This window comes from Pipistrellus kuhlii, unplaced genomic scaffold (genome assembly GCF_014108245.1).
Source record: "Pipistrellus kuhlii isolate mPipKuh1 unplaced genomic scaffold, mPipKuh1.p scaffold_m20_p_1, whole genome shotgun sequence".
Lineage (NCBI taxonomy): Eukaryota > Metazoa > Chordata > Mammalia > Chiroptera > Vespertilionidae > Pipistrellus > Pipistrellus kuhlii.
Window position 1 is genome coordinate 156,878,020 of NW_023425404.1, and position 24,728 is coordinate 156,902,747.

At 35.9% G+C, this 24,728-nt stretch overlaps 1 protein-coding gene across 1 annotated transcript; it reads right to left on the bottom strand.

The window, feature by feature from the left end:
* Nucleotides 1-1,492: 1,492 nt before the first annotated feature.
* On the bottom strand, nucleotides 1,493-22,766 carry AFM (afamin). The gene is made up of 15 exons (XM_036414114.2): nucleotides 22,582-22,766; nucleotides 20,141-20,190; nucleotides 19,698-19,830; nucleotides 18,795-19,006; nucleotides 17,829-17,961; nucleotides 17,124-17,221; nucleotides 16,224-16,353; nucleotides 14,252-14,463; nucleotides 10,826-10,958; nucleotides 8,615-8,712; nucleotides 6,832-6,964; nucleotides 5,200-5,420; nucleotides 3,941-4,073; nucleotides 2,616-2,673; nucleotides 1,493-1,933 (listed from the first exon to the last, which is right to left on the bottom strand). Exons 1-14 carry the CDS (start codon nucleotides 22,666-22,668, stop codon nucleotides 2,638-2,640), a joined length of 1,809 nt encoding a protein of 602 aa, XP_036270007.1. The 5' UTR covers nucleotides 22,669-22,766; the 3' UTR covers nucleotides 1,493-1,933; nucleotides 2,616-2,637.
* Between the last annotated feature and the right edge of the window lie 1,962 nt (nucleotides 22,767-24,728).

Below are 24,728 nucleotides of genomic sequence, written 5' to 3' on the forward strand. Positions count from 1 at the left end.
TCAGAAAAACCATGACTGGATCCCTAGACCCCACCAAAATCCTGGGTGGTGGTTGTTCGTGCACTCATTAGTCTTGACATTCATTAGTGCATCAGGAGGTGTATCACACTTACAAGCATCTCTAGTACCAGAGCATTCTTCCTGCAGCAAGTCTAGGTATGTTCTACTCCTTGATATGGGTTTTGTCTGAACAATACAGAATAAGTGGTTCTGAGTCCTCACTTCTCCATGTAAAATGTGTGTTTTGAATAAACCATTCCTCCCCCTTTTCGCATCACATTGGTCAGTATTAGTTTGTTCTCTAGCACATCAGCAGAGAGTTGTGTGGCAGTTTCCTCTGTGATGAAGAGCCTTGTGGTGGTAACAGGTTTCTGGAGCTCAGATGTCATAGCTGCTGCTCTTAGCATAGTATTGGACACAGAAGAGGATCCACTATTAGATACAATATAGAATTAGCTAATTGTGCTCAGTTTCACTTTTGTTGGCTGAATTTATAATCTATTCTTTACGTAAAACTTTCTTCCTTGTCATCCTCATTAGTAAATAAGTGTTTAGAAAAAATGGCAAAAGGGAAAAATAGCTCCATGAACTGAATACCTATCATCTGCTGGCCACTGTATTAGGGATGTTGTAGTAGAGTGGTTTAATATGTTTCTCTGAAGCCTTTGTGACATAAAGGTTATTCTCCATCCTACCTAAAGCAATGGAGGTCTAGGTTGCAGAGAACTTGTCTGAAGCCGCTAGTATGCAGCAGGTTAATGGCAGTAGGAATTTGAAATTCCCCACCCTCTTCTCACCCTGTATCTTCAGCTTAGACCTGTGCAGTGTGCACCACAGCAGGGCCCTTTTCCCAGCTCTACACCTATGACATGTGTGATTGCTTGCTTATGGACCTTTCCCCCTGCCCAGTAAGACACAAGAACCATGTCTAGTTGGCTCACATTTGTATCCACAATACCTGACACACAATAAGAGTCTGATAAATATTTGTTGAATAAGTGAATAAGAATCCCAAACATTATGCCTTCCATACCATACAAAAAAAACTTTGTGAATAGTCTCAAGTATTATTTATTAAGTGATCATCATCTTCACTTTCATACATTGAAACACTAAAGCCTTAAAAATTAAGAGACTGGTAAGGATAGTCAGACCCTGCACTGATATCGGATCAACCTTCACTTCCTGGCTTTCCAGTTCCTACCACTCCCTCTGCTTAGACATCACTGCCATACACTTACAGCTGCAACAACACAGAAATTTTGGCTTGGGATGGAGGATGAGAAGAGTCACTGTCAGTCTTCCTTCTCTCTAAATAACAGAGTTTATAAGGCATGCAGCATGGCCAGACCTGAGAGGTTGTGTGTACGTGGCTAAGAATATCCTTCTGTAATTAGAGGGCTCAAACTTTGGTTCTGCCTATTATGAGTCATATGACACTGAATGAATTAGTTATCTCCCCAAGCCTCAGATTCCCTACTTGTAAAATAAGAATAGAAATGATGTATACTGCATAGATTGTTAGGATTAAATGCGATGATGCATGAAAAGTACCTAGGGACAGTGTTTGGTACATGGAAAGCATTAAGTGCTAGTTCATAATAGTAGTAGTAGCGGCAGCAGCAATGCTGGGAGCCCTCAACTCCCCTTTTCCTTGCCAATAGCAGCAAGAAGGGAGTCTGTGAGGATTATGCCCACACCTTTGCTATTTGAATCCTTCTGTCTACGGAATAGATTTAGCCAGTGAGCCAGAGATACTGATGGAATAAAACACATGACATCAGTCTTTGAGAAATAACTCTATATTTTGTGTTACAATAACATTTTAGGTAAGTTTTTTTTTTGTTTTTTTTTTACTGTATTCTTCTCAGAAAATGAAATTTCAGGACAGCTGGAAGTGGGTAAATTGGTATTCCTCTCTTTTCTCCACAACCTGGGAAGAAAAAAGAATAGTATCTTATGAAACAAAAGAATGTGAAATATTATAGCTTGGGTGATGGAAAGTCATGTGTATAGAAATAGCTGTGTTCTGCCTTTTGTAGATACAAACCTATTCCTTACAGTGGCCATGTCTCTTTTCCTGGGCATTGAATATCATTGTTATAACTATGCAACATTTTGTTCCTGGAATTTGTATATGAATATCACCTAAAGTGCAGAAGAAATCGCATCTATCTATATATTTTTTTGAAATCACAGCATTGCTTTTTGTTTATGTAAATGCTGCAGTAGGACTCTTGGAACAGGTTGTCTGAGGCCTGCCTGCCATGCCAACCCCTCCTCTCTCTGTCAACATCCAGATATTTGATTGTCTCCCGTTTCTGGTCCAGAGAGCTGAGTGCAACAGCTGAGCCAGAGGAGTGGGTGCCTTTGGGTTATTTAGAAAACTGCTGGACACATATTCTAGAATATGTGACTACATTTGATCTCCAAGGCGGCAGTGCCAGCCCACTAGGAATGGTAGGCACCCAGAGGAACGTCACAGGTTCAATATCAGGGTCTGTTAGTACAAGGCGTGTGGGATAAACCAGAAATAGACCTGGCAGCACGAGGAGAGGGAAGCCGGGACAACCAGAGAAGCTACAAACACATTTGTCATTTGATTGAAATGTTACCTTGCTTGTTCTTTTATATTTCTCAAGAAGCCTGGTTTTTGGCTGCCAATTTTGAACCCTAAGAGGGAGAAACAGAAATAAGTAAGTAAATTAATTAATTAATTAAAATTTAAGACATTATTTAAATTTAGAGAAGCATGATGCCTTGAATTTTGGAAATAAAAATTAAACTATTCACATATTGTGCAGAGAGACAGTGAACACTCTTTCTTCACATGAATTTGAGTCCAGACACCCCAAACCTTTTATGAACTGCCAGTGAATTTATCCCTCCTGTTACGCTGCCTCAGGTACATAGTCACTCGGTTAGATGCTAGATATTGACTTATGCCTCTAATTAAGTTAAACATCTTTAAAAAAAACAAAAAAAAACTAATGACTTGTTTCAAAATAAATTTCTCATAGACTAAGCACTCAATGCAAGCACAGAGGGCTCTCAACCGAAATGAAAGCCGCGGGTGAGTGTGTGTGCGCCTGTGAATGTGCACAATTACCGATTGTGCACAAAGTCAGTGTGTGTGTGAATTGTGAGGAAGGCTGGAGTAGAGTTGGTGTTGCTACGTAAGAAACGGTAAGAAACAATGTTGGCAAAGGGTGAAGAAGTACTTCCAAGGAGCCATCACTGGGCCTGCATTCACAAGAATTGAGGATGCCTGGACACCACAGTGTGTCCATCAGACTGGTCACTGGAGTGAGAAGAAGCAGGACACATGTCCTCTCTTCCCTCGTTCCCTCCTACCCTTACCTCCCACTTCCTCACTTCAAACACATATTTTCTCCACCTAGGGATGGTGGGACAAGGTCAGGAAGGTGAGAGACTTCACATACTAATGCCTGAAAGACTTGACATACTCATGCCCTTTGCATTTGCCTGTGAAGTTGATTAATTTCCTTCCCAAGTCAGTTTGACTGTTGTTTTGTTTTTGTTTTTGTTTTTTGTTTTTGGGTGTGTGTTTTTTTTTGTTTGTTTGTTTGTTTGTTTTAAATAAGGGGTGATTCAAAAAAGAAAAGGGCCCATGGTATAATTAAGGGACAATGATTGCCAACCATCCTTATTTACTGGTGATGAACTGCAGTTCATTCTAAGACGGGTGGCATATGAACTCAGGTTTTCCTAACATCTTTTCTTACACCATGTTGTCACCAAGGAGACAAAGCCAAAACCCTATCAGTGACAGGCTGCATAGTAGCTGTAGAGCAATGACGCCCTCGAAGATGAGCCTCTGAGTCATGGTGGGATGAGTCGGAACCCTGTGGGGAGTTCCATTGCATGTTATTTGACTGGGAACACCGGGAGAATTCCAGGGGAAAATAGAAGTAACTACCTCGTCTTTGAAGCAAGCTTCCGGCTCCTCGGCTTTGCAGCACTCGTCCACTAGGTTAGTGAACTCCTTAAGCGATGACCGCAGCTCCTCATCTGTACGTTCAGGCTTTAGTTTCACTAAATTCACAAGAAACCTGTGACCCAAAGATGTCAAATAGAATTAGTTATTAAAAAAAATTTCTTAAGTTCCTCTTCTCCAAAATGCTTGTCATAGTATCGTATATCTTGGGAAGGGAGGCGTCTCAATTTGAATGAGTATAAAAAATTAAAAGGTTCCGAAATGTTTCTGTTAAATGTTTCTGTTAAACTTATGGAATAGATTTCCATGGTAACATTCTTTATAGGGCTATGTATAGCAAGATAGTATTAAAAAAATGTGAATATATATTATGTCTTCATTATCACGGTATTATAGAATATGTGACTACATTTGATCTTCCTAGAAAAATTTACTTCCACTCCACTATACAGACATTGCCTAAACCTAAAAACTAGTCTATTTATTGACATTTATAGTATTGCCTAAGAAAATAAAAGTAAGATTCCTGTCACTTTTAGGCCTCCCCTTATTTCAAACACTAAGTAAGATTCTCAGGGCATTCTCTCAAGAAAATTTGATTCATTATAATCCTACTAGAAGCCCCGTGCATGGCATTCATACACTGGGGTTGGTGGGAGGTCCCTTCAGCCTGGTCTACACCCTCTCACAGTCCAGAACCTCTCATGGGATGTCCGACTGCTGCTTAAGCCAGCAGTCGGACATCTCCCCCAAGGGGTCCTTAACACTGCTGTGGAGGCCGAAGAGAGTCCCACCACCTCCGCTGTGCATGCCAGCCATGAGCCTGGCTTCTGGCTTCTGGCTGAACAGTGCTCCCCTGTGGGAGCACAATGACTATCAGGGGGTAGCTCCTGCGTTGAGCGTCTTCCCCTGGTGAATCATGGGAACCAGTCATTCTGCAGTTCCGACGATTTTATTATATAGGATAAGCCTTTCTGCTGGGTATCCTAATTCACTTTCCCAACTCACTTTCTGCTGGACACTCCATGTCCACAGCAAAGGAAAAGGCTAGCTAGGTTTCAACATTAAACAATGCAATCAATATGCTCTGGTGTTTTTCTGAGTTGGAGGGACAGGACAGTTTGATAGAATGAAAAGGACTGTAATACTGAAATCACATATCCATTACAATAAACCTTCCCATTAACACACGATGTGTCTTCCCGCTGTAGAAAAAGATGAGTGGAGGAGAATGGTAGTACCTCTCTTTCTTTCTCTGGAGCTCCTCCTTATGTGCCTGACACAAGTCTGTGTGAAACGTGAATAAACCTTGAGAGGCAGATGGAGGCACATATGTTTTATCGGCTTCCAGCGCATCAAAGCAGTGCCTTCTGAAGGCAAAGTTGGTTTTACAACAGTGGTCCACAGCAGGGTTGACGGTTCGATTCTTTACTCCACATACCGCTCCAAGAACTAAATCCACCTGCACCAATGAAAGTTGGAACTCAGATAGGACTTTAAAACTTGAATAGTGCTCTGAAATACGGTTAAGTGAACCATTAAATCGTTATGTGTCCACTGTTAACTTTACTCAGAAAAACCCATGCACGTATAACATGACACTACGCACACAGAAAAGTAGGAGCCGGGGCCCTAAGTGGCATTACATATAACAACATTTCAAGCCACAGCCATGTAAATGCCTAGAGATAGATTGCTTGTTATCACATATACAAATTTGTGATTGTTAGCTGCAAACAGCTAAATGAAAGTGGCAGCCAAACACGGTGGCCCTTAGATTTATGTCTCTCCTGGGATATGTCCCAGGGTACTGTTCACCCCAGCCCTAAAATACTCCCAACTTGCAGTGTTGGTTTGGGAGGGCCAGGGAAACAGCAATTCCCTGACTGACCTGATGGGCAAGAGGGAGACTTTGTAGCATTGCTTAAAATGATAAGGTTTTCTATATCCTTCTGGAACATTATTGTGATTCCTAAAACATTTGTCCTCACAAATTACTTCCATATAAATAAGAGGTAAGAAAGATGATTTGGAGAACTCCAAGAAAATACTTAAGACATTCTCTTTTTCTTCTTAGGATTTGGATTCAGTGAATCAAAAAGAAAACTTGACATTCCTTGTTTAACAATTCCTTAAAAACAATGAAGAGAGGAAAACACATAATTGCTGTAAAGCAATGAGGACATATACAGAGTGTCCTAAATACATATATACACACTTTAATAGCTGATGGCTCAATACCCGTTTCTTTCTTTTCAGCCAGATTAAGCTTTGAATAAAGGAAATTAATCCTAAAATGCTACTGGAAGTTTGAAAATGCAGTTGAAGTACAAATATTGCCTTCATAATTATTCAATGTGTATAAAAATGTAGACACACGCCGCCGAAATAGCTCAGTTGGGAGAAATAGCTGAGTTAGACTGAAAAATGTAGACACACTATAACAACTGGTAACTCACTTAATTTTCACACCTTTTCCGGATTAACTGATTTGAAATAATAGGTGGAGTCAGAATAAGATTTGGGAAAAGACATTTTTTATGGGGACACATAAAAGATAAAGTTTATGGTACAAAACTGGCAACAGTTGGCAAATTGAGGGTGTACAAATACCAAAGGCAATGATTCTTGATGTTTGTGATTCCATTGGTGCGCAATGCCTGGACCAAATGGTCATCAATTTGAAAACAATTGACATTGACAAAACAAAATAATTCAATTTCTGCAGATACTTTTAAATTTTGAAAATGAACTATATGTTAATAAACACTGACTTTATCATCACTTAAAGTGTGTATACATTTTGAGGACATTATGACTATAAGTATCAATTCTGTTTGGTAGGAATAGTTAGGTACATGGGCCATGCTCACCAAATTATCAACGCAGCCAAACTCTTCACTCAGAGTGCAGCAGGTGAGTAAAGCTGTCTCCATTTCCTCGCCAAGAAAGATCAGTTCGTCAGTGGAGAGCTGAGGGGCTATCTTTGTGAATTTGATAAGGTTGCTGAAAGAACATTTGTCTGTTTGGTTCTGAATGAAGCAGATACCATTTTTCCTTGTCTTGCTACTTGAAACCCCAACCCTTTAGATTACAATCAATGCACTAGTAAGGACAATGTGAACCTCAGCTCTCTCACAAAAAGATAGAGAACTGTCTCTTTACCCTGTTTTCCTGCACCCTGCCTTCTAGATCTCTGTATTTTGGTTTCCTTCTAATTTCACGGTAATCTCAGAAACTCTCAAATTTGCCCTTCCTGTTTTACCTGTGAAATGAGGAGCTCCTTGGCAGCAAATACCTTGGCTAGAACGTAAAATCCTGCTTAAAATCCCATGCATGGTAATAAATATTGTAAAGGGATACTTTAATAAATACAAGTGGAAAAGGATAGACTGAAATGAAAGAAATTTAGATATTTAAATGGGCTGAGTGACTTCCCAGCAAATAGCCAGATTGCAGAAATAGTTAAAACATATTTTGGTTGGACTCAGTCTGCTCAGTGTCATCTTATCTCTGGATCCATTTTTGTTCATCAGTTTATGGTGACCATTATACCGCACATATGAGTGAGATCATGTGATATTTATCTTTCTCTGACTGGCTTATTTCACTTAGCATAATGCTCTCCAGTACCATCCAGGTTATTGCAAATGGAAAGAGTTCCTTCTTTTTTTGCAGCCTGGTAGTATGCCATTGTGTAGACATACCACAGTTTTTTTAATTCAATCATCTGCTGATGGGCACTTAGACTGTTTCCAAAGTAAACATATATATTAGCATGACCAATGGACACAGACACTGGGGCAATGGGAGCTTGCCCTCAAGGTTGGGAGTGGCCAGAGGGTGTTACCAGGAAAGAAAGGAGATATGCAATACTTTCTAGGGATGTCGAACTCAATCAGAGAAGGGGCCAAAATCTAAAATCCAGCCTAAATCGCGGGCTGAATGGTTTACTGAACAGTCATAAACTGTCATTGTGATGGAAACGCAGCGGAGTGCAGTGATGACAGCGCGGTGCGGGCCACATTGCAAGGCCTGGCGGGACGGATTTGGCCCGCGGGCCTTGTGTTTGACACATGTGAAACAAACAAAAAACAATATTTTAAGTGTTTTGTTTGATTTGAAGATGTTTGGTTTCAACACACACTAGATTACTATGAAATTCATTAAGAAAATCCAGAATAAGCTGCATATTATCTATGAATGTTCACTAGAGCACTAGAAAATAAATATTAAAGCTTTAAGCAAATCCATAGTTATTTCTACAAACTTAGTAAAATGGGCTTAAATCCTGGCAAACCATCCTTTCCTTGGGAAATTGTAACCACTTAAAGTTTACTTCACCTCACCCTCACCTTCAGATGTGGAAGAATCCAGAAATTCTGGGTTGAGAGTAGGAAAGACAAGTCCAAACAAAAACTAGAGAATTATAGAATCAGTTTCTCCAGAATCCTATATTTCTTTGATTTCTAGCCTCCTTCATGATAAGAGCTTACTATGCTAGCTCAATGTACATTCCTGGCTTTGTGGTTTTATTCTTTCCCAGAGTTTATGAATTCACCATAACTGAATGACTGAACTAAAATGTTGACACTTGGTGGCTCTTTTTATTTTATCCTGGTCACAAGTGTTAACCGATTTGTGCAAACAACTTACTGGTATTTCAAGTCCTCTTGCTTCAAATTATAGAAATGTTCACATTCTCGTTGTACTATTTTGCGGCTTTTCTCAGTTGTCTCATTGAATTTGCTTTCCTGAAAATAAGAACGATTATGTTTATGAATATTTTATTTAAAATTTAATCATAAACTTCACATCAAGTTGTCAAATAGCTTTTTTAATTTATATACTATTTTCAAACCATTATTAGCTTATACTACTCACTAAATCAAGGGTAGTTTTCTTTATATGTGTGTGTGTAAAAATATGTATCTCAATTAATTATAGTTATAAATATTTTTTACTTAAATATGAAAGTCCAAGTTTTTTTTTTATCAGACTTTTATACATTTTTTTAGCTTTCCAGTTTACAAAGTGAAATTCAAATCTCATGGTGATAAGGATTATATTCGATTTTCACTTTAAATAGACAGAGCAGTTGTTAAACTGAACTTGTGAAATAGTGACTTGCCCAGAATGATCCAGCTAATAAGTACTGCTAAAGAATATTTTAAGTCCCATTTACTTTTTTATATTATACCTTCTTTTTCACTAGTTCATGTTGGAAATTAGAACCTCCAAAAGTTGTCTTCAAATACTTTATAAACTCTCTCTCTCATGAGACATAAAATTGGACACTTTCTGAGTCAACACCAGAGAGAAAACTATACACCAATGGGTAGATGCTGTGGGACAAATTGTATCTCCATGTAAAATAAAAAAATTATAGCAGTATGATTCATTTAAGGATCAGAAAAAGACCTCCTCCTTAGGGACAGTGGTAGCTCTGGGTAGAGCTGTACCAAAACTCAAGTCTTCTTACTTCCTTGCTCAAATATAAATGAATATAAACTGGCTTTTATGGCAACTGGAATAATTTTTTTTAAATAAACCAAAAACAGCATATATCAAATGAATGAGAAATAAATCATAAATTTCAAATAATTTTATAATACAAAAAGAGTATATATATATATATATGTATATATATATATATGAATTAATATTAAAAACATGAATTTCAATAGGAAAATGGGTAACTAACATGATTAAATTGTTTATAGAAAACATAATTGTTATAGCTAAAATTATATGGGAAAAGCTTAATTTCATTAAAAAAATCAAAGGTTTGCTTAAAATATATTCACTATATATATATATATATATATATATATATATATATATAGTAAAGTTCATTTTCATGTGCAACATTGGTGAAGGTGAGAATAAAATGAGCATTTTTAAGTATTCTTGTAGGACTATATGTTGGTAAAAACTTTCTAGAAATTAACTAAGTCATTTATATTAAATTTTTATGTCAACATATTTAACCTAATAATTTCTCTTCTAATAATCTATTTTAAGAAAATAACTAATAATAACTATTAATAAAAATGAGTATAAAGATATTTCAGGTTTGCTTATGAGATTAAAAATAACCCTAATAACTAAACATCAAAAATTCCCAACATAGTAGAAAAGCAGTTAAGTAAATTTTTATGATGGTATACCTCTGTTTAAAGAAAAGTAGATTTTAAATTCCATTTAATGACATATTTCTAGAACACTAAATAAAAGCCACATTCAAAAATTCTATCAGAAATATTATTCTAATCTTATTTTGATAAACACTCATATACAGGGTGGGCAAAAGTAGGTTTGAGTGCACAAAACACAGATTATTCTTGTCTTATTATTTATTAATTATTATATTGTTTTCTATATGAACAACTATAAACTATACTTCTGCCCCACCCTGTGCAAGAATATTTTAATTCAAAAGATGAAAGAAATGTTAATTATAACTATTTCTTGGTGATGGAATCAGAAAGTTTGTATATTTTTCTTTGTAACTTATGGTACTTTTGGAATTCTTTTTAATAATCATTTATTACATTTACAATCATAAAAATATTCAATATGATTCAATAAGATACAGAATACATAAATAAAAACACAAATGCAAAGTGTTTAATGGGAAGTTGGTTCATCAACACACAGGATTAATAGTTCATAACATTATACATAACCCACTGATTTTGGTCTTCTTAGTGGTCACCTTGCACTGAATTCAAAGTAGACTCAGATTGATCAATCACATATTCTACACTCTAGACTAAATTAAAGCTTAGATATCAATTTTTATATGTTTGTTGTTTTGATTTGTGGGTTTTGTTTATTCCTCTGGGCCCACGGAATGGAACCTACCATGTTACTGTAACAGTCTGGAGGGTTTTCTGTTTTGCAACACTCTTTCAGGAGGTCATCGTACACACTAGCAATTCTTAAAAGCTCTGGTGTAGACAGTTCTTGATGTCTCCGTGAGTATTCATAAAGAAACCTGTGATGTATAAAGTACCTTGTATATTAGAACTCAGAGAATGAACAAAACACCAAATCCTGCTATTTTTTAGTCTAGTCAGATCTAATATAAGTCTGCTCTCAATGCCATGCCTCCTCTGGTTTGGTCAGGGAGTGATTTAGAAGGGCAATATAACTACAGGCGATCATTTTACCTAAATTCTCTATATTAATGATTTAAATTAACAATGCTTTTACTTAGAGGATAAAATTGTTAGAGCTATTTAGAATTAATTATTAAGATTATTTAATTAATAAAGCATCAGAAATAGTATATCATACCACCAATACTTGAGAAAATACAGGTCATGTATAATTCTGCTGGAAAATGCATTCAGATTTTCAACTAAATATAGTTATAGATATACTTAGTCCTCAAGATAAGTACTATTTTATAGCTGAGGAAACTAAGTCTCTGACCAATTAAGCACCTTGCTATTAATGGAAAAACAGAATTTGAACCTAGTTTCCACATGATGCCTACTTCATTCTTTTTTAAACTATAAAACTCTCCTCTTAAACTCTTCTCAAGAGAACTCTTCTCTAAGTACTCATTTGTTCACAGTCTTCACCTTAAGAAAACATTACCCATTCAAAATAAATTTTAATGGTCTTTCTGTCTTAGCCTGTTATGCTCAGTGGTTAGAGAATCAGCCTATGGACTGAAGAGTCCCAGATTCAATTCTGGCAAGGACAGATACCTAGGTTTCCAGATCCTCCTTGGGCCAGGCCCTGGCCAGGGTGTGTACAGGAGGCAACCAATTGATATGTTTCTCTCACATCAATATTTCTCTCTGTCTTTCCCTCTCTCTCCCTCTCTCTAAAAATCAATATAAAAATCTCCTCAGGTGATCATTTAAATAATATTATCTAATAAAAGAGTAATATAAAAATTGACCCACACTCCAACACATAAGATGGCTGCCGTTGTGTGGTCAAAGATAGCTGCTCCCATGTGGACACAAGATGGCCTCCACAAGATGGCCAGCAGGGGAAGGCAGTTGGAAGAGACCAGGCCTGCAAGGGAGGGCAGTTGGGGGCAATCAAGCCTGCAGGGGAGGGCAATTAGGGGTGACCAGGCCAGCATAGGAGGGAAGTTGGGATCTTCCATGTTTTTTGAGAGCAGTACCTCACAAGAATTTTTGAAGTCCAGGGAACAATTTTTTAACCCTTTTGCTTTGCAGCCTTTGACTGTCTTGATTCATCTTGGTTTTTCTGACATCTCTCCTTTTCCAACTGCCTTCTCAGTCCCATTTGTAGGATATATTCCCATCCCCTAAAGCAGAGTTGATTATCTTTCAGATAACTAAAGGCTCCCTTTAATATCTGACATAAGTCATGGACCTTTCCACAAGAATAAAATTACATCTAAAGCATCACCAAAATGTTACAAACAAAAACCCTTAGAATCCTACCCTAGCTTGGCAGATCCATTGAAGTCTTACATCAAACATTCACACCCAGAAAGACTGCACTTTAAATCTCTATTTCTGACCTAACATGCTCATTGTTGCTCTATCATTTCTCCCTATACTTCAAACGCTATCTATGTTGTGGTGATGATGATGATGAAGAAGAAGAAGAAGAAGAAGAAGGAGGAGGAGGAGGAGGAGGAGGAGGAGGAGGAGGAGGAGGAGGAGGAGGAGGAGGAGGAGGGGGAGATCGTGATGATGATAAAAATTGCTTGCCTTTAGGAAATGCCTCTGCCAGGCTCAAGTGAAATGCATTATATTTATCAGCTGGTTGACTTTAATTTGACTTAGCACCATGACTTGTGAGAAGCAATATATCACAGTGGTTATAACAACAGGAGTCTGGAGTCAGACTACTTGCATTTGAATTCTGGCTCCACTGCATATTAGCTATGTGACTTTAAAGCAATTTACTTAACCTCTGTGCTTCAGTTTCCTTGCTTATAAAATGAGAATAATAAAATATTTTAACCTCAGAGGGTTGTGTGTGTATATATATATGTATATAATAGGTGAGAAGCACTTAAAATTTGCTAAATATTCAATAGCCTGTACCTTCAGTCCAGGCCTCCTTCCAGAGCTCCAGGTTGTCATGCAAAATTTTCTCTTGACAGTTCCAATTAATTATTCTACAGGCACCTCACAGTCAATGTGCATAGATTCAAATATGTTATTAGACTCCCCAAAACTTATTCTTCCCCATACTTTTCATCTCGTTGAATCTGAAAACTACTTAGCCCACCACCTAAGCCCCAAACTGGGATTCATTCCAAATGAAGTTTCAAAAAAATAAATGATTTTGTCCTTCCTCATTCTTTAATGAAAATCCTTCAGCAGCATCTTGTTACTTAGCATATCTGCATGATCTGACCCCTTTCACTTCTTACTACCCTGTGTCTCTCTGCAGATACCTTATTCATAGCCACATATACACCAAGCAGTTTTATACTTCAACCCATGCTCTACCCCCTGGGTTACCAAAATTTCCTCAAGAACTTTCTTCTGATCAAGCTTTTCCAGCAGCCCCAAGTTCAATTGACCACTTCCTTCTTCTCTGCCCTCACATTACTTAGCATATAGTGCAAGGAATAAAAGAACATTTCTTGCACTCATTTATATAAAGTCTGTATCTTCTCTTATTATACTCCCTATTGATGAAAGCTTAATGGAGATATAGAAACCCTCTAATAAACCTAGTAAAGCTCCTGAATTATATTTCATTATCAATAAACTTTGAATGAATGAATGAATGAATGAATATTCCATGAATTTTATAGATGGTAAATTAAAGCACAGAAAGGTTAACTTGTACCAGTGACTCAATCAGGATATATATCTTGTCCCTTTGGTTCCAAGTCCATTAGTTTTGTCTTGAACATATGGGGTGGCATCCTATGACAGTAAAGCCCACAACCTTCTGGAGTCAAATCCTTACTCTGTCATTTTTTTAGCTGTGAATTTTGGGCAAGTTACTGAGCTTCTCTGTACCTCATCTGAAAACATAGGGGGAATCATTTATTTTACATGACCTTGTAAGAATTGAAATAGATAGTGTATATAAAGTATTTAGCCCATTATCTGGCACACACTAAGTATTCAATAAATATTAGTCATCACTATAAAAACACAGTGGAATTTTCTTAAAATTGTGAAAATACCATAATCTACAACCATGATTTTTTAAAATTATATCATACCCAATGATTTAAATGGTGACCATTCTTTCCACCCAAATTAGCCAAAATAGATCAAATCATAAGTTTCTGTTTGCCTTATAAATTTCAATATGGAGTTACATTACTTATCCATGAAGGTTTCTTGGTCAGCATTTCGTTCTTCACACACATTTTTGTCAGTAAATGTTTCTGCTTTTAGAGATAAATCCTTTGGCTTGTCATCTTTATTCTTGTTAATTATACACTGGCCACGCTCTGGTATTTTCATACTACAGCACTCTTTAATTTTGCTAGAGATAGAATCTTGTTTTGAACAAATATGGCTCATAACCTTGCTCTGTAAAAATGAGAAATGAATTTATTTTCCCAACTTTGTTGGGCCTGAATTTTCCTTCATTAATGAAATGCAAAGCCAACCATGAGCATAGCATCTGAAATTGCTTCATTTTGATGGATATAATTTATTTAAATTTTGTATTAATTTAATATACATAAAGTATCATATTAAAATAAGCTTTTTTGCTCAAGATTTTAGATGATATAACTATGAAAAGTAAGCTCTGTTATACAAGTTCATATTTATTGATAAATAGTAGTAATTTAAATACTTTAACCCTATTTCTCTGGTATATTGGCATTTTAAATTCTACATATTGCTTCTTTCCCATAAGAGTTTACCTGTGCTTCAATGAGACCTACCCAAGATATGTTATATCTATAATCCTAGATTTCTTCCATGTGGCCTAAAACTACACTGCCAAGCACATACTAGAAACTCAATAAACATTTGGTAAGTGAAAGAAAGAAAGGTAAACAAATGAACCACTCTAGTAACTACCAGATGAAGACTTCTGAAACATAAAAAACCATTCTACTCATTGTTGTTCTTTTCTGATAGATACTATTAATTTGAAGCTGTTCCAACTATCAAATATGTACAAAATAGAAAAACCTACCCTAGTCTTGCTCCCTGTCCCTCATCCCAATTCTGATCTCCACATAAAGCTGTGGAAATAAGAGAGAGGACGAGGTTATCTTATTTATACATTAGTTAGATATTTTTTATAAGCTGATCTGGCCTCTAATTCCTTCTCCAGACTCTCCATAATGAGGCTGAACGTTGTTTCTACTCTCTATTGCAGTTCACATGAACTTCATCGAGTTCCATGAAAACACCAGGATATTCCAGAGCTCTCTGGTTTTGCTCAAGCTCTTCCTCCTGCCTAGAGTCTTTTTCCGATACTTACTGAGGGTGAAGAATGGGATGCAGCTCTGGGTGGAGGTGAGAAGTGGAATGGGGGTTGGAATCATGTTTTCCATAAACTACATAGAACCAGAGAGCAAGTCTTTGCAAACATATACACATCTCACCTAAGGCCATTATCATTTGAGGCAATACATATCTGGAATTCATATTGTCTGGAATTCATTTCTATTTTGAATGAACAATAATTCAGTTTCTCTTATTTCTCTATAAAGGCATCAAAGAAAATATTAAGAATATAATATGATCCATTTGTCTCAGCTCCAAACTTCATAGAAAAACCTTTAATTATATCTTAATTCAGTACATTATACTTACTATTATAAAATCCACATGCCCATAAACAAACAATATAAAAATAAGTAGCTAATGAGAGAGAAAAAAACATTGCTGTGAGGAACATTGATCAGCTCAAACCCGTAACCTAGGTATGTGCCCTGACCAGGAATTGGTGAATAAGACTATGCTCCAACCAACCACATCACCTAGTCAGGGTAGAATTTGCACTATTAAAGAATATTTCAACATGGTGTTAATGAATGTTCACAAGTATACTTATAAAGTTTTATGTCAAACCCATTTAGCCATATAAAATGAAATCTGCTGAATAATCTAAAAACAATCCCATGTATTAAAAAATAAAAGGTTTTTTGGGGGGGGCATATATTTTTACATTTTACTTTCTTATTATATTTATTTTGTTTTTATTCAACAATATATTAACATTCGCATTCCATTATGGTAAAGTAGCCACACATTAGTGCAACTTTAGGATTAAAAAAAAAAATGGCTGTAAAAATCACTACCTTTACTTGATTTTAGAGAATATTTACCCTGCCACGGATGCAGTACACAGTATCCCCTTCACAGCATCCATCATACTTGGAAGAAACATCTTCTAGAATGGAGGTAAGGTCTTCAAATCCAATCTTGGGGAATTTTTGACTAAGTATAACAAGGTATCTGGAAAGAGAATTGACAAATCACTAAAACATCTTGAACAGCAAGTAAGACAAGAGGGAGTTATTTGATGATACAGTGTAAGTAGCTGCAAAAAAGTATTGGTACCCTTGTTTTTTCACATAAGTCTTTTCCAAATAGCTGTTTATACATTGCATGACCTGCATGACAGCTTTGAAAATCCTAGGCTTATAGTTGAGTCCTATATCAGGACTGAGGATAAAACAACCAGATAGATGTGCTCTCTCCCATAATTTTTACAGCAAAGCTCATCCTGTTAGGACCATCACTTCCAGTTGTGAGCCTATGGTCAGCATAGGTAACCCATCACAGGCCATTGTCCTGCTGATCTACTTGAAATCTCAGAATTTTTCTTAAAACATTGTACTAGCACCATTACTAATTGGTTAGAGCAAGCAATTGAGATAAAATGTATCCATATCAAGTAGTCTTCTAGTCATTAAGGTCAAAGATAGGTAGATATGTCATATTAAAGCACTTGGAGGATTTAGTTCCTTAATTGGGAGCTCTCAGACCAATTCATATTCTCAACTAACCATAAAATATCTCAGAACTAGCCCTCTCTCTTTCTGGGCTCTCCCAACCTCCCAAGTCTTTATCATCCCAACAACACAATGCCCTGGTTCTGAGTTATCCACGTAGACTGAGGAACTAGGAAGAGTATAAATAAAAAGTCATCAACAATTTAACAAAAATGGAACACACACACAAAAAAATACAAGTAGATACTAGATTTGTATAATAACACTCACGTAGATTTTATGGCTTTTGGTCCAAATTTCAAATATGCCCCACACACGGTTTTTTGAAAAGAAGATAATCCTCTTAAGTATATCATGGCACGTATTGCCTGAAGGAGAAAAAGAAAATTCCTTTTCAGCAAGAGCAAAATCCCACTATTCTCTTCTCTCTTGACTACATGTCAGCCAAATTATTCCAAAACTTGCTCAGAAAATTTTTTAAAAATCTATGAGATTTTTATTGTAATAAATTTACATATCAGAAGATATACTCATTTGTGACACATTTGAAAGGTGAGGCCAGTCTTTCTGATAACTACATTGACTTGGTGGGAAGTGAGTCAGGCTATCCACTATGATCTTCTTCTTCTTTACTGGGATGAACCCATGTTAGGGTTAACTAAGAGAAAACTTGCCAAGGATATAGATAAAATGTCAAACTTTACCCTGAATAGTGATTCACTAGAGCTTTCTTGCAATTTGCAAGTAAGACAAAGCCATAAGGGAGACCCTGGAAATGGGTGATTATCTGTCAAGGGTCTCAGGAAATAAGGACTTTTAGATCAGAGCAAGTGGTCAATGGGTTGAAAACTGGTGAAAGTAGGAAGAGGATGGTTATAAATGGTGAACAACTCTTTTGCTATAATTTAATTTTCAATTAAATTGGAAAGTTGGGTGTCTCCTTATCCTTATCCATGAAATAAATGAAATCCCTACCTTTGTCTGAAAGCAGTTAGCTTTGTCTTGTTCTTCACAGCATGTTTTAGTAATCTCCTCAATATGAGCCATGTCTGTTAGAAGAGTGGGGGTGAAAACATAGGGATTCCTTCTAGAAACTTCATAGAGATAGCTATAAAAGAAAAAATAGGAAGGGAAAGAAATGAAAGAATGGTAAAATAGAGAGGGAACAAGAGAAGGGAAAGGAATGATAGAAAAAGACAAGGAGATCAAAGTGTGAAAATCAAAGTACTAAAAAGAAGGACTTCCCATTAGAAATCTTCAATATATGGCAGTGTTATCCAGTCTCCAATAAAAGTGGAGATTATCATTAAATTTACAGTCTTATCATTGAATTTACAGTCTTATCATTGAATTTCCAACTCTAAAATGAGATTGATGAGTTATAATCCTGAACATTGAGATATGGCTATTGCCTTCCCTTCCTATGCTGCCAGATGGTCGGCATCTCTCCTTTCCATGTTTAAAGAACAGCTACCTAGACACACTCCATCTGAGATTCGGAGATCAAGTTCACTTATGTTCAAACAGACTTGTGATTTACAATCTCTGAGTATACAGAAAAAGTGTCTGTTTCTGTAATTACTGTACTACTGAAAACAGAGTTTTGCTAAACAGTTACTGATTTCATCTTTATTCTCAGTAAAAGCTGCACCTTCCCTTGGATGGCAATATTATTTCCTCTACTAGCAATTTTTCACCATGCACACCCTTCTGTTCTAGGGCTTATCACATTAGAAAATACACATCATTAATGAGAAGATCTTGAAAGCAGGTTTCATATCTTATGTTTATATTTTCAACACTGAACACAGAATCTGACACAATAAACACAGGATGAATTAATCACTCAATGAGCACCACTATATTCCTTGGAAATAGATATTAGGTAATCTTTAGCCTAAGGAGATTTCTTCAATTAGATCATTTTTCTATTAAACTTACTGTCTTAGAAAATATTCTCTGTTATTTTTATAAGCCTGGCATTTCACTTCAGGATCCAGAGTAGGAAGAGGAGGTAGAAATCCTACATCATCTTTCTTATTATGGAAGAAACAGAATCTTCTTTCAAAGTCAACTTTATTGCAGCAGTGTGAAAAGTTGTACTTTTGTGGCACCCCCTCCATAGCACATATTGCTTCTAGTAAAGCATCATTCTGGACAACAGAGAGGAAAAAGACATTTTTAATTCAGTGTATACTTTCTCACCATTTTGAAATGATGCAATGATTAGTGAGCATCCCCCTTTCAGGAAAATATTGCAATTTTCCCAACTTCAACAGCTAAGGATATTGACCTACACCTTTGACAACCATCCCTTTGGCAAACTTTCAGGAAACTTTTTCTATCCTATCCTGAGGCTCTCTAACCTCGTACTTTTTATTTGCTGCTTATAAATCCCTTGCATAACAGTGTTTTTCCACCTCTCCCAAGGTGATGAGCTCAGAGTGTGAGTGTATTGGTAAAGTATTTAGCAGAGGTGTTTAGTAATACTTTTTTAGAGATGCAGATGGTGATTTGGTGCAGGAAAGGCCGGGAAAAGAGGGGGTGATAGTAGAGTACACATTGAGAGAGGCAAGAAGGAGGGTACCTCCGTACTTCTCTGAGCTTTGCCAGGCTCTGGTTGCCCTGTAACTTTATGTATACAGCCTGGACTGCGAGCTCATGATCAGGTCCTCTTGTGCATCATAATACAGAATTGCACCTCTCCTAGGAAACTGCCTTATCCCAAATACCAGTCAAAATAAAACAAGGGCATATAGTATTTTTATTTTAAATTTTTCAGGTCAAAAATTCTGTGTTGACAAATAATCTTGTTTATTTATGAAATGGAAATAAGTTACTTACAGCTAATTTTGAACACTGAGGGAGTTTCCTGTTGGCCAAGCATTGATCTCTGTATTCTGTCATGGCTTTTACCAACATTTCGACTTCCTCAAATGATGCCTCCTGAACATATTGAGCAAATGAAATGGTGGTGCTGCAACAGTCCAAACAGAGTACACAATGATTACCTGCAGAATTTCCATGAATGTCCAACAAACTCATAGGGACATCCACTTGTTGACTAACCTCAGGAAATTATCAAAGTGTAAGGCTACAAATTGTACAACTTCTTGACAATTCAATGACCTCATCTGAATTTTATGATTAATACTATATTTACTTTTTTATATGGTTTCTATTTAGTTAAATTACAATACTTTTAAGAAGTACTAACAGTTCTGGAATATATCAGATTAGATTATAATAAACATCATCATCATCAAAAAGACATTAGAGAAACTCACAGATATCCAACATTGTCCTCTATAAATTTCTGGGTAACTTTAAAATTATCTGAAAAGCAAAGATATTAAAATTATAAAATATCCTGGTATTTTTTTTAACAGTTTCCCAATAACTATATAGGTTATTTAAGTTCACAAAGTATAAAAGAGAGAACTAATGGTAGAAAATATTTTGGTATATTTAACAAGAAGAAAAAAGTCATATGAACCAAATATGGGATCTTAATCACATCTGATTGTTTTTCAAGATACATTCATTAAATTGAATTGATTTTGAATTCATCTCAAACTGACCAGACTAAATTTGCCATTGATGGCTTCCCAGTCACAAATGTCAAATACAAGCACCACTTCTGTGTTAAGTATTTATCATGTAAGACTATAAAAGTAATGTGAAGGTAAACTGATTGATGATGTAATATTACAATACAGCCAAACAAGTGCTGCCATGGCAATGTTGATGTCAGTAGGGTTTACAGTGCTAGCCAGACATACTTATTTAGGTGATCTCTGGACTAATCTTAGGTCATCGATTCCCTCCCAATGAGCATAATCCAAGCACATTTATATTTGTCCACAACGACTACTTTTACAGAGTCCTTACTTTTACAAAATATTGAGCTGTACATTATGAGACAACCAATGATGACCCATCCTTGGACATCAGGTTCCTAAGTACTCTCACAGTACAAGTGACTCATGAACATGATTATGTATAATGCAACTTAAAATGTATATGGCAGCATATTGGTTAGACAATCATTTACTTTACAAAACATTCCCCCCAATATTTCCAGTACCCATCTGACACCATACAGTTATCACAATATTATTGAATATTTTCTCTATGCTGCAGTTTATATCCCCATGACTTATTCATACCTACCAATTTGTACTTCTTAATCCCATTATACTATACACCTGAAACTAATACAAAATGATATTGAGTGTAAACTATAATTAAAAAATAAATAAATAAAATGTATATGACATTCTAAAATAAGGTGGGTAAGTATCAAAAAGGCATGCTTTATGATCCCTGGGTGAGTAACTAAAAATGGATTATGGGAGGTGTGACATATGAGTTGAATCTGAAAAAAAAGAAGTACAATATTTCAGCTAACAGAAAAATAAGGAGACTCATCTTTCTGTGTAGATAGAATAATGTTGATACAAATGTGAGACATTTTGGTATGTTTTTAAGGAAAGTCAATGAATCCACTTTGATGAGAACATTGGCGATAAAGAAGAAGAATGGAACCTAAAATATAATAGAAAGGACCTGGGTCCAGACTATGGTAGTCTTGCATAGAAAGCTGTGTTTGGGCTGAAATTGGAAGCCATAAAGAGCCATTGAAATGTTTATCTGAAATTATTATTTCTTTATTCTATATGCTAAGAAAAACCAGCTGGGATCTCCCACAGTGACTAATAAATAGAAAGTGACAAGAACTATGTCAAACAGAGGGACAGAGGAGTGAATGAATGGATAGAAAAATTTTTTTAAAAAATCACCCCAAAAAAGCAAAACCACCAGGAGATTTTTATTGAGAAATCAACAGGACATTGATTTTAGTAGGATAATAGAAATACAAAGAAAAACATAGGTGCAAAAGATATCAGAGACAAAAATCAATAGCATTTTTGAACAAGTTGTTACAAGGGGCAAATGAGAATGAAAACTCAAGAATGACCACTCTTGTTCAAGCCTTGTGACTGGGTCTCACTCGCAGGCACTGTGGGCTATCAAACTGAGTAAGACACACTCCTCATCTTCAGGCCATTATGTACATTATGTAGCAATCAAAACACTTACTGCATCTTTGTGCAAGTTACAAAAAGGCACTCTTTTCAGGCCAAAGAAATTACAACAAGATACCTCCTCTGATCAGATTAAGTTCAAAAATTTCCCCTTTGGACAGAAGAAATATAAATGTCACCCTTTCATCCAAAAGGTCACTCCTTGGCCAGGTTTGTGAGCAGGGGGATGTACAGGTTTGGGGAGATTTAGAAACTATATAGTTGAAAGAAGCAGGGCCCAGAATACCTTAAAGGTATTTTTTACCCTGTTGGAAATATGTTGAACAACTAAAGGTTCCAGAAAAATCCCAACTCAAATTTAATGTTCGCTTTTACTATACACTATCCACATTTGTGAGAAATGTGAATATTTTCAAATCCAAATTATCTCCCAGCAATACTTTCCATACTAACATAAGACTAGGTTTCTGTCTGTGGAATGGGTACTATGATCACCAAAATACAAAATCTGGAATAATTTTGCATATTCAATCAGTATATACAAGCTAACAAGGGCAAAGGAGAGAAAAAAAAAAAAGAACACAAATAAAAATTAAGTTGAAAGAATACAGGTTAAAAAAAATAGAAATTACCCCAACTTAGGCATTCCTTAGCTAATATATTATACAAGTAAATTTCTTACCATCTTGAGGCTTTGTGGGTAAGTTTAGGCATTCAGTCAAAAAGAACAATAAAACAATAAAGCTGGTAAGTTTTAATTGTCCCATTTCTTTAGAAATCGCATTCACAAAGGAAAGTAATGTGATTGAGGAAAATCAAGTTTTTATATCATTCTCCAGCACTACTAGTAAAAAAGTAACCTGTTTGACCTCATATTTGGTTGCTACTCAACCACATTGCAGAACGTTTGCTAATTATTAATTAGGAAAAAATTATGTGTTTTACTGGAAAAAGAATCTATTGAGTTAGAAAAAAGTCCATAGAGCAAGTATGCACAATACCTAATCAAATAAATAACCAAAAAAAATTGAAATATTGTGAATGCTAAGAAAAAAAAAAAAGAACTAAAGTAAATAATTCACCAAACACAACTAGGGGAATGTTAAATTTTGTTGGTAATCAAAGGAAGTCAAATTTAACAGTAATAATTTTTATACCTGATAGAATTAAGAAAAATAAAACAATTAAAATATTCTGGTAAACATATAGCAAAACAGGTACCCATATATTCAAAGCTTTTGAAAAACAAGTTTATAAGGATTAATAGTCTTAAAAATATTTGTTATTTGAACCAATCACTCAAATTTGAATAAATATATTTATTAAGAACATGATCCTAAATATGGAACTATTTTAAAGTATATGATTAAAAATAAATAAATAAATAAAAAAGCTAACAAATCAGGTGTTAATGAGAAGAGTAACAGTGTAAGCAACTGGGTGCAATCTTACTGGGAATTGTCCAAGATGTGGAAGATTTCCTAGAATCATCCTTTTAGAGGAATGGGAAGCTGAGGAATTTATCCACTGGCTGAGGTTAATTTGTATACCCACTCTGATTGGCTATGGGCATAGTGGAGGTATGGTCAATTTACATGTTTCTCTACTATTAGGTAAGTTGACTAAAGTACTAGGTTATACATTGTGGCCTTGTTTGCTATAGTAGAAGAATGGAAATAATCCAAATGTCCATCAATAGAAGGGTGGTTAAGAAAATATAGATATACACACGAAGAGATTTTATGAAGCTGTTTTTAAAATTTTAGGGGGAAAATTATGCATAATATTGAGTGATTGTCAGGATTACATTTTTAAATGTAAAAAGCCAGGTCTAGAGCAACATTTGAAATATGTAACCACTCTATAATAAAGATAGAATGGTGTAATAGGAACATATTTATATACATATTTGCTTAGATATGAAAAATAAAGAACAGGTAGATTAAATAGAACTAAGTAGAGGTATTATTTATAGGAGAAAGGGAGAACAGGAGAGAAGGGATAGATTCTTAATCAGTTTAGGGTTCTCTAACAAAATGCCTTAAACTTGGTGGCTTTTAAACCACAGAAATATATTTCTTACAGTTCTGGAAGCTGGAAATGTGAGATTACCCCTCAACATGTTCAAATTCTATGAGAGCTCTCTTCTGGGTTATAGGTAGGTGGCTGACTTCTGGTTGTATCCTCAGGAGTGAGAAGGCTGGGGAAAGGGGGTATCAGGCCTCATGAGTTGGAAAATATTTCTTTCTCTTCAATTTTTTGGAAGAGTTTTTGTATAATTGGAATTATTTCTTCTTTAAATGTTTAGGAGAATTTACCAGTTAAGCCTGCAGGTTTCTTTATTTAAATAACCTTAATGAAATTTTTCATTTCTTTAACAGATACAGAATTAATCAGATTATATTTTTTTTTTCTGGAGTGACCTTTGGTAATTTGTGTCTTTTGAGGCATTTGTCCATTTCATCTGAGTAATCAAATTTATTGGAAAAATATTTTTCAAAATACTCTCTTATTATTATTCCTAGGGGCCCAGTATATGACTTCATATAACTTGAAAGGAACTGTGGGCAGCAAAGCTGCGGTGGGCAAAGGGGCAGGTATTGGCCCATCCTCCATACACCTACCCAGCCTCTCCCACCGTGGCCTCCCAGGCCCTTGTCTGCCAGCAGCCCCACTCCTGCCACCACTGCTGCTCCCACATGCTGATGGTGCCCGCCCCATTCACACCCCAGAGTGGGAGCAAAGAATTTTCAGCTCTTTGCTTCTATGGCTCATGAGTTCTTTAGAAATTATAGATTTATAATAGTTCATGAACATTTTGGGGTTT

Coding starts and splice junctions, on each gene's coding strand:
- AFM (XM_036414114.2), bottom strand. CDS start 22,668: ATGGGACAATTAAAACTTACCAGCTTTATTGTTTTATTGTTCTTTTTG. Junction 17,222..17,828: donor CTAACTGCTTTCAGACAAAG/GTAGGGATTTCA, acceptor TTTCTCCTTCAG/GCAATACGTGCCATGATATA. Junction 4,074..5,199: donor CTCCAGAGAAAGAAAGAGAG/GTACTACCATTC, acceptor TTTGGGTCACAG/GTTTCTTGTGAATTTAGTGA.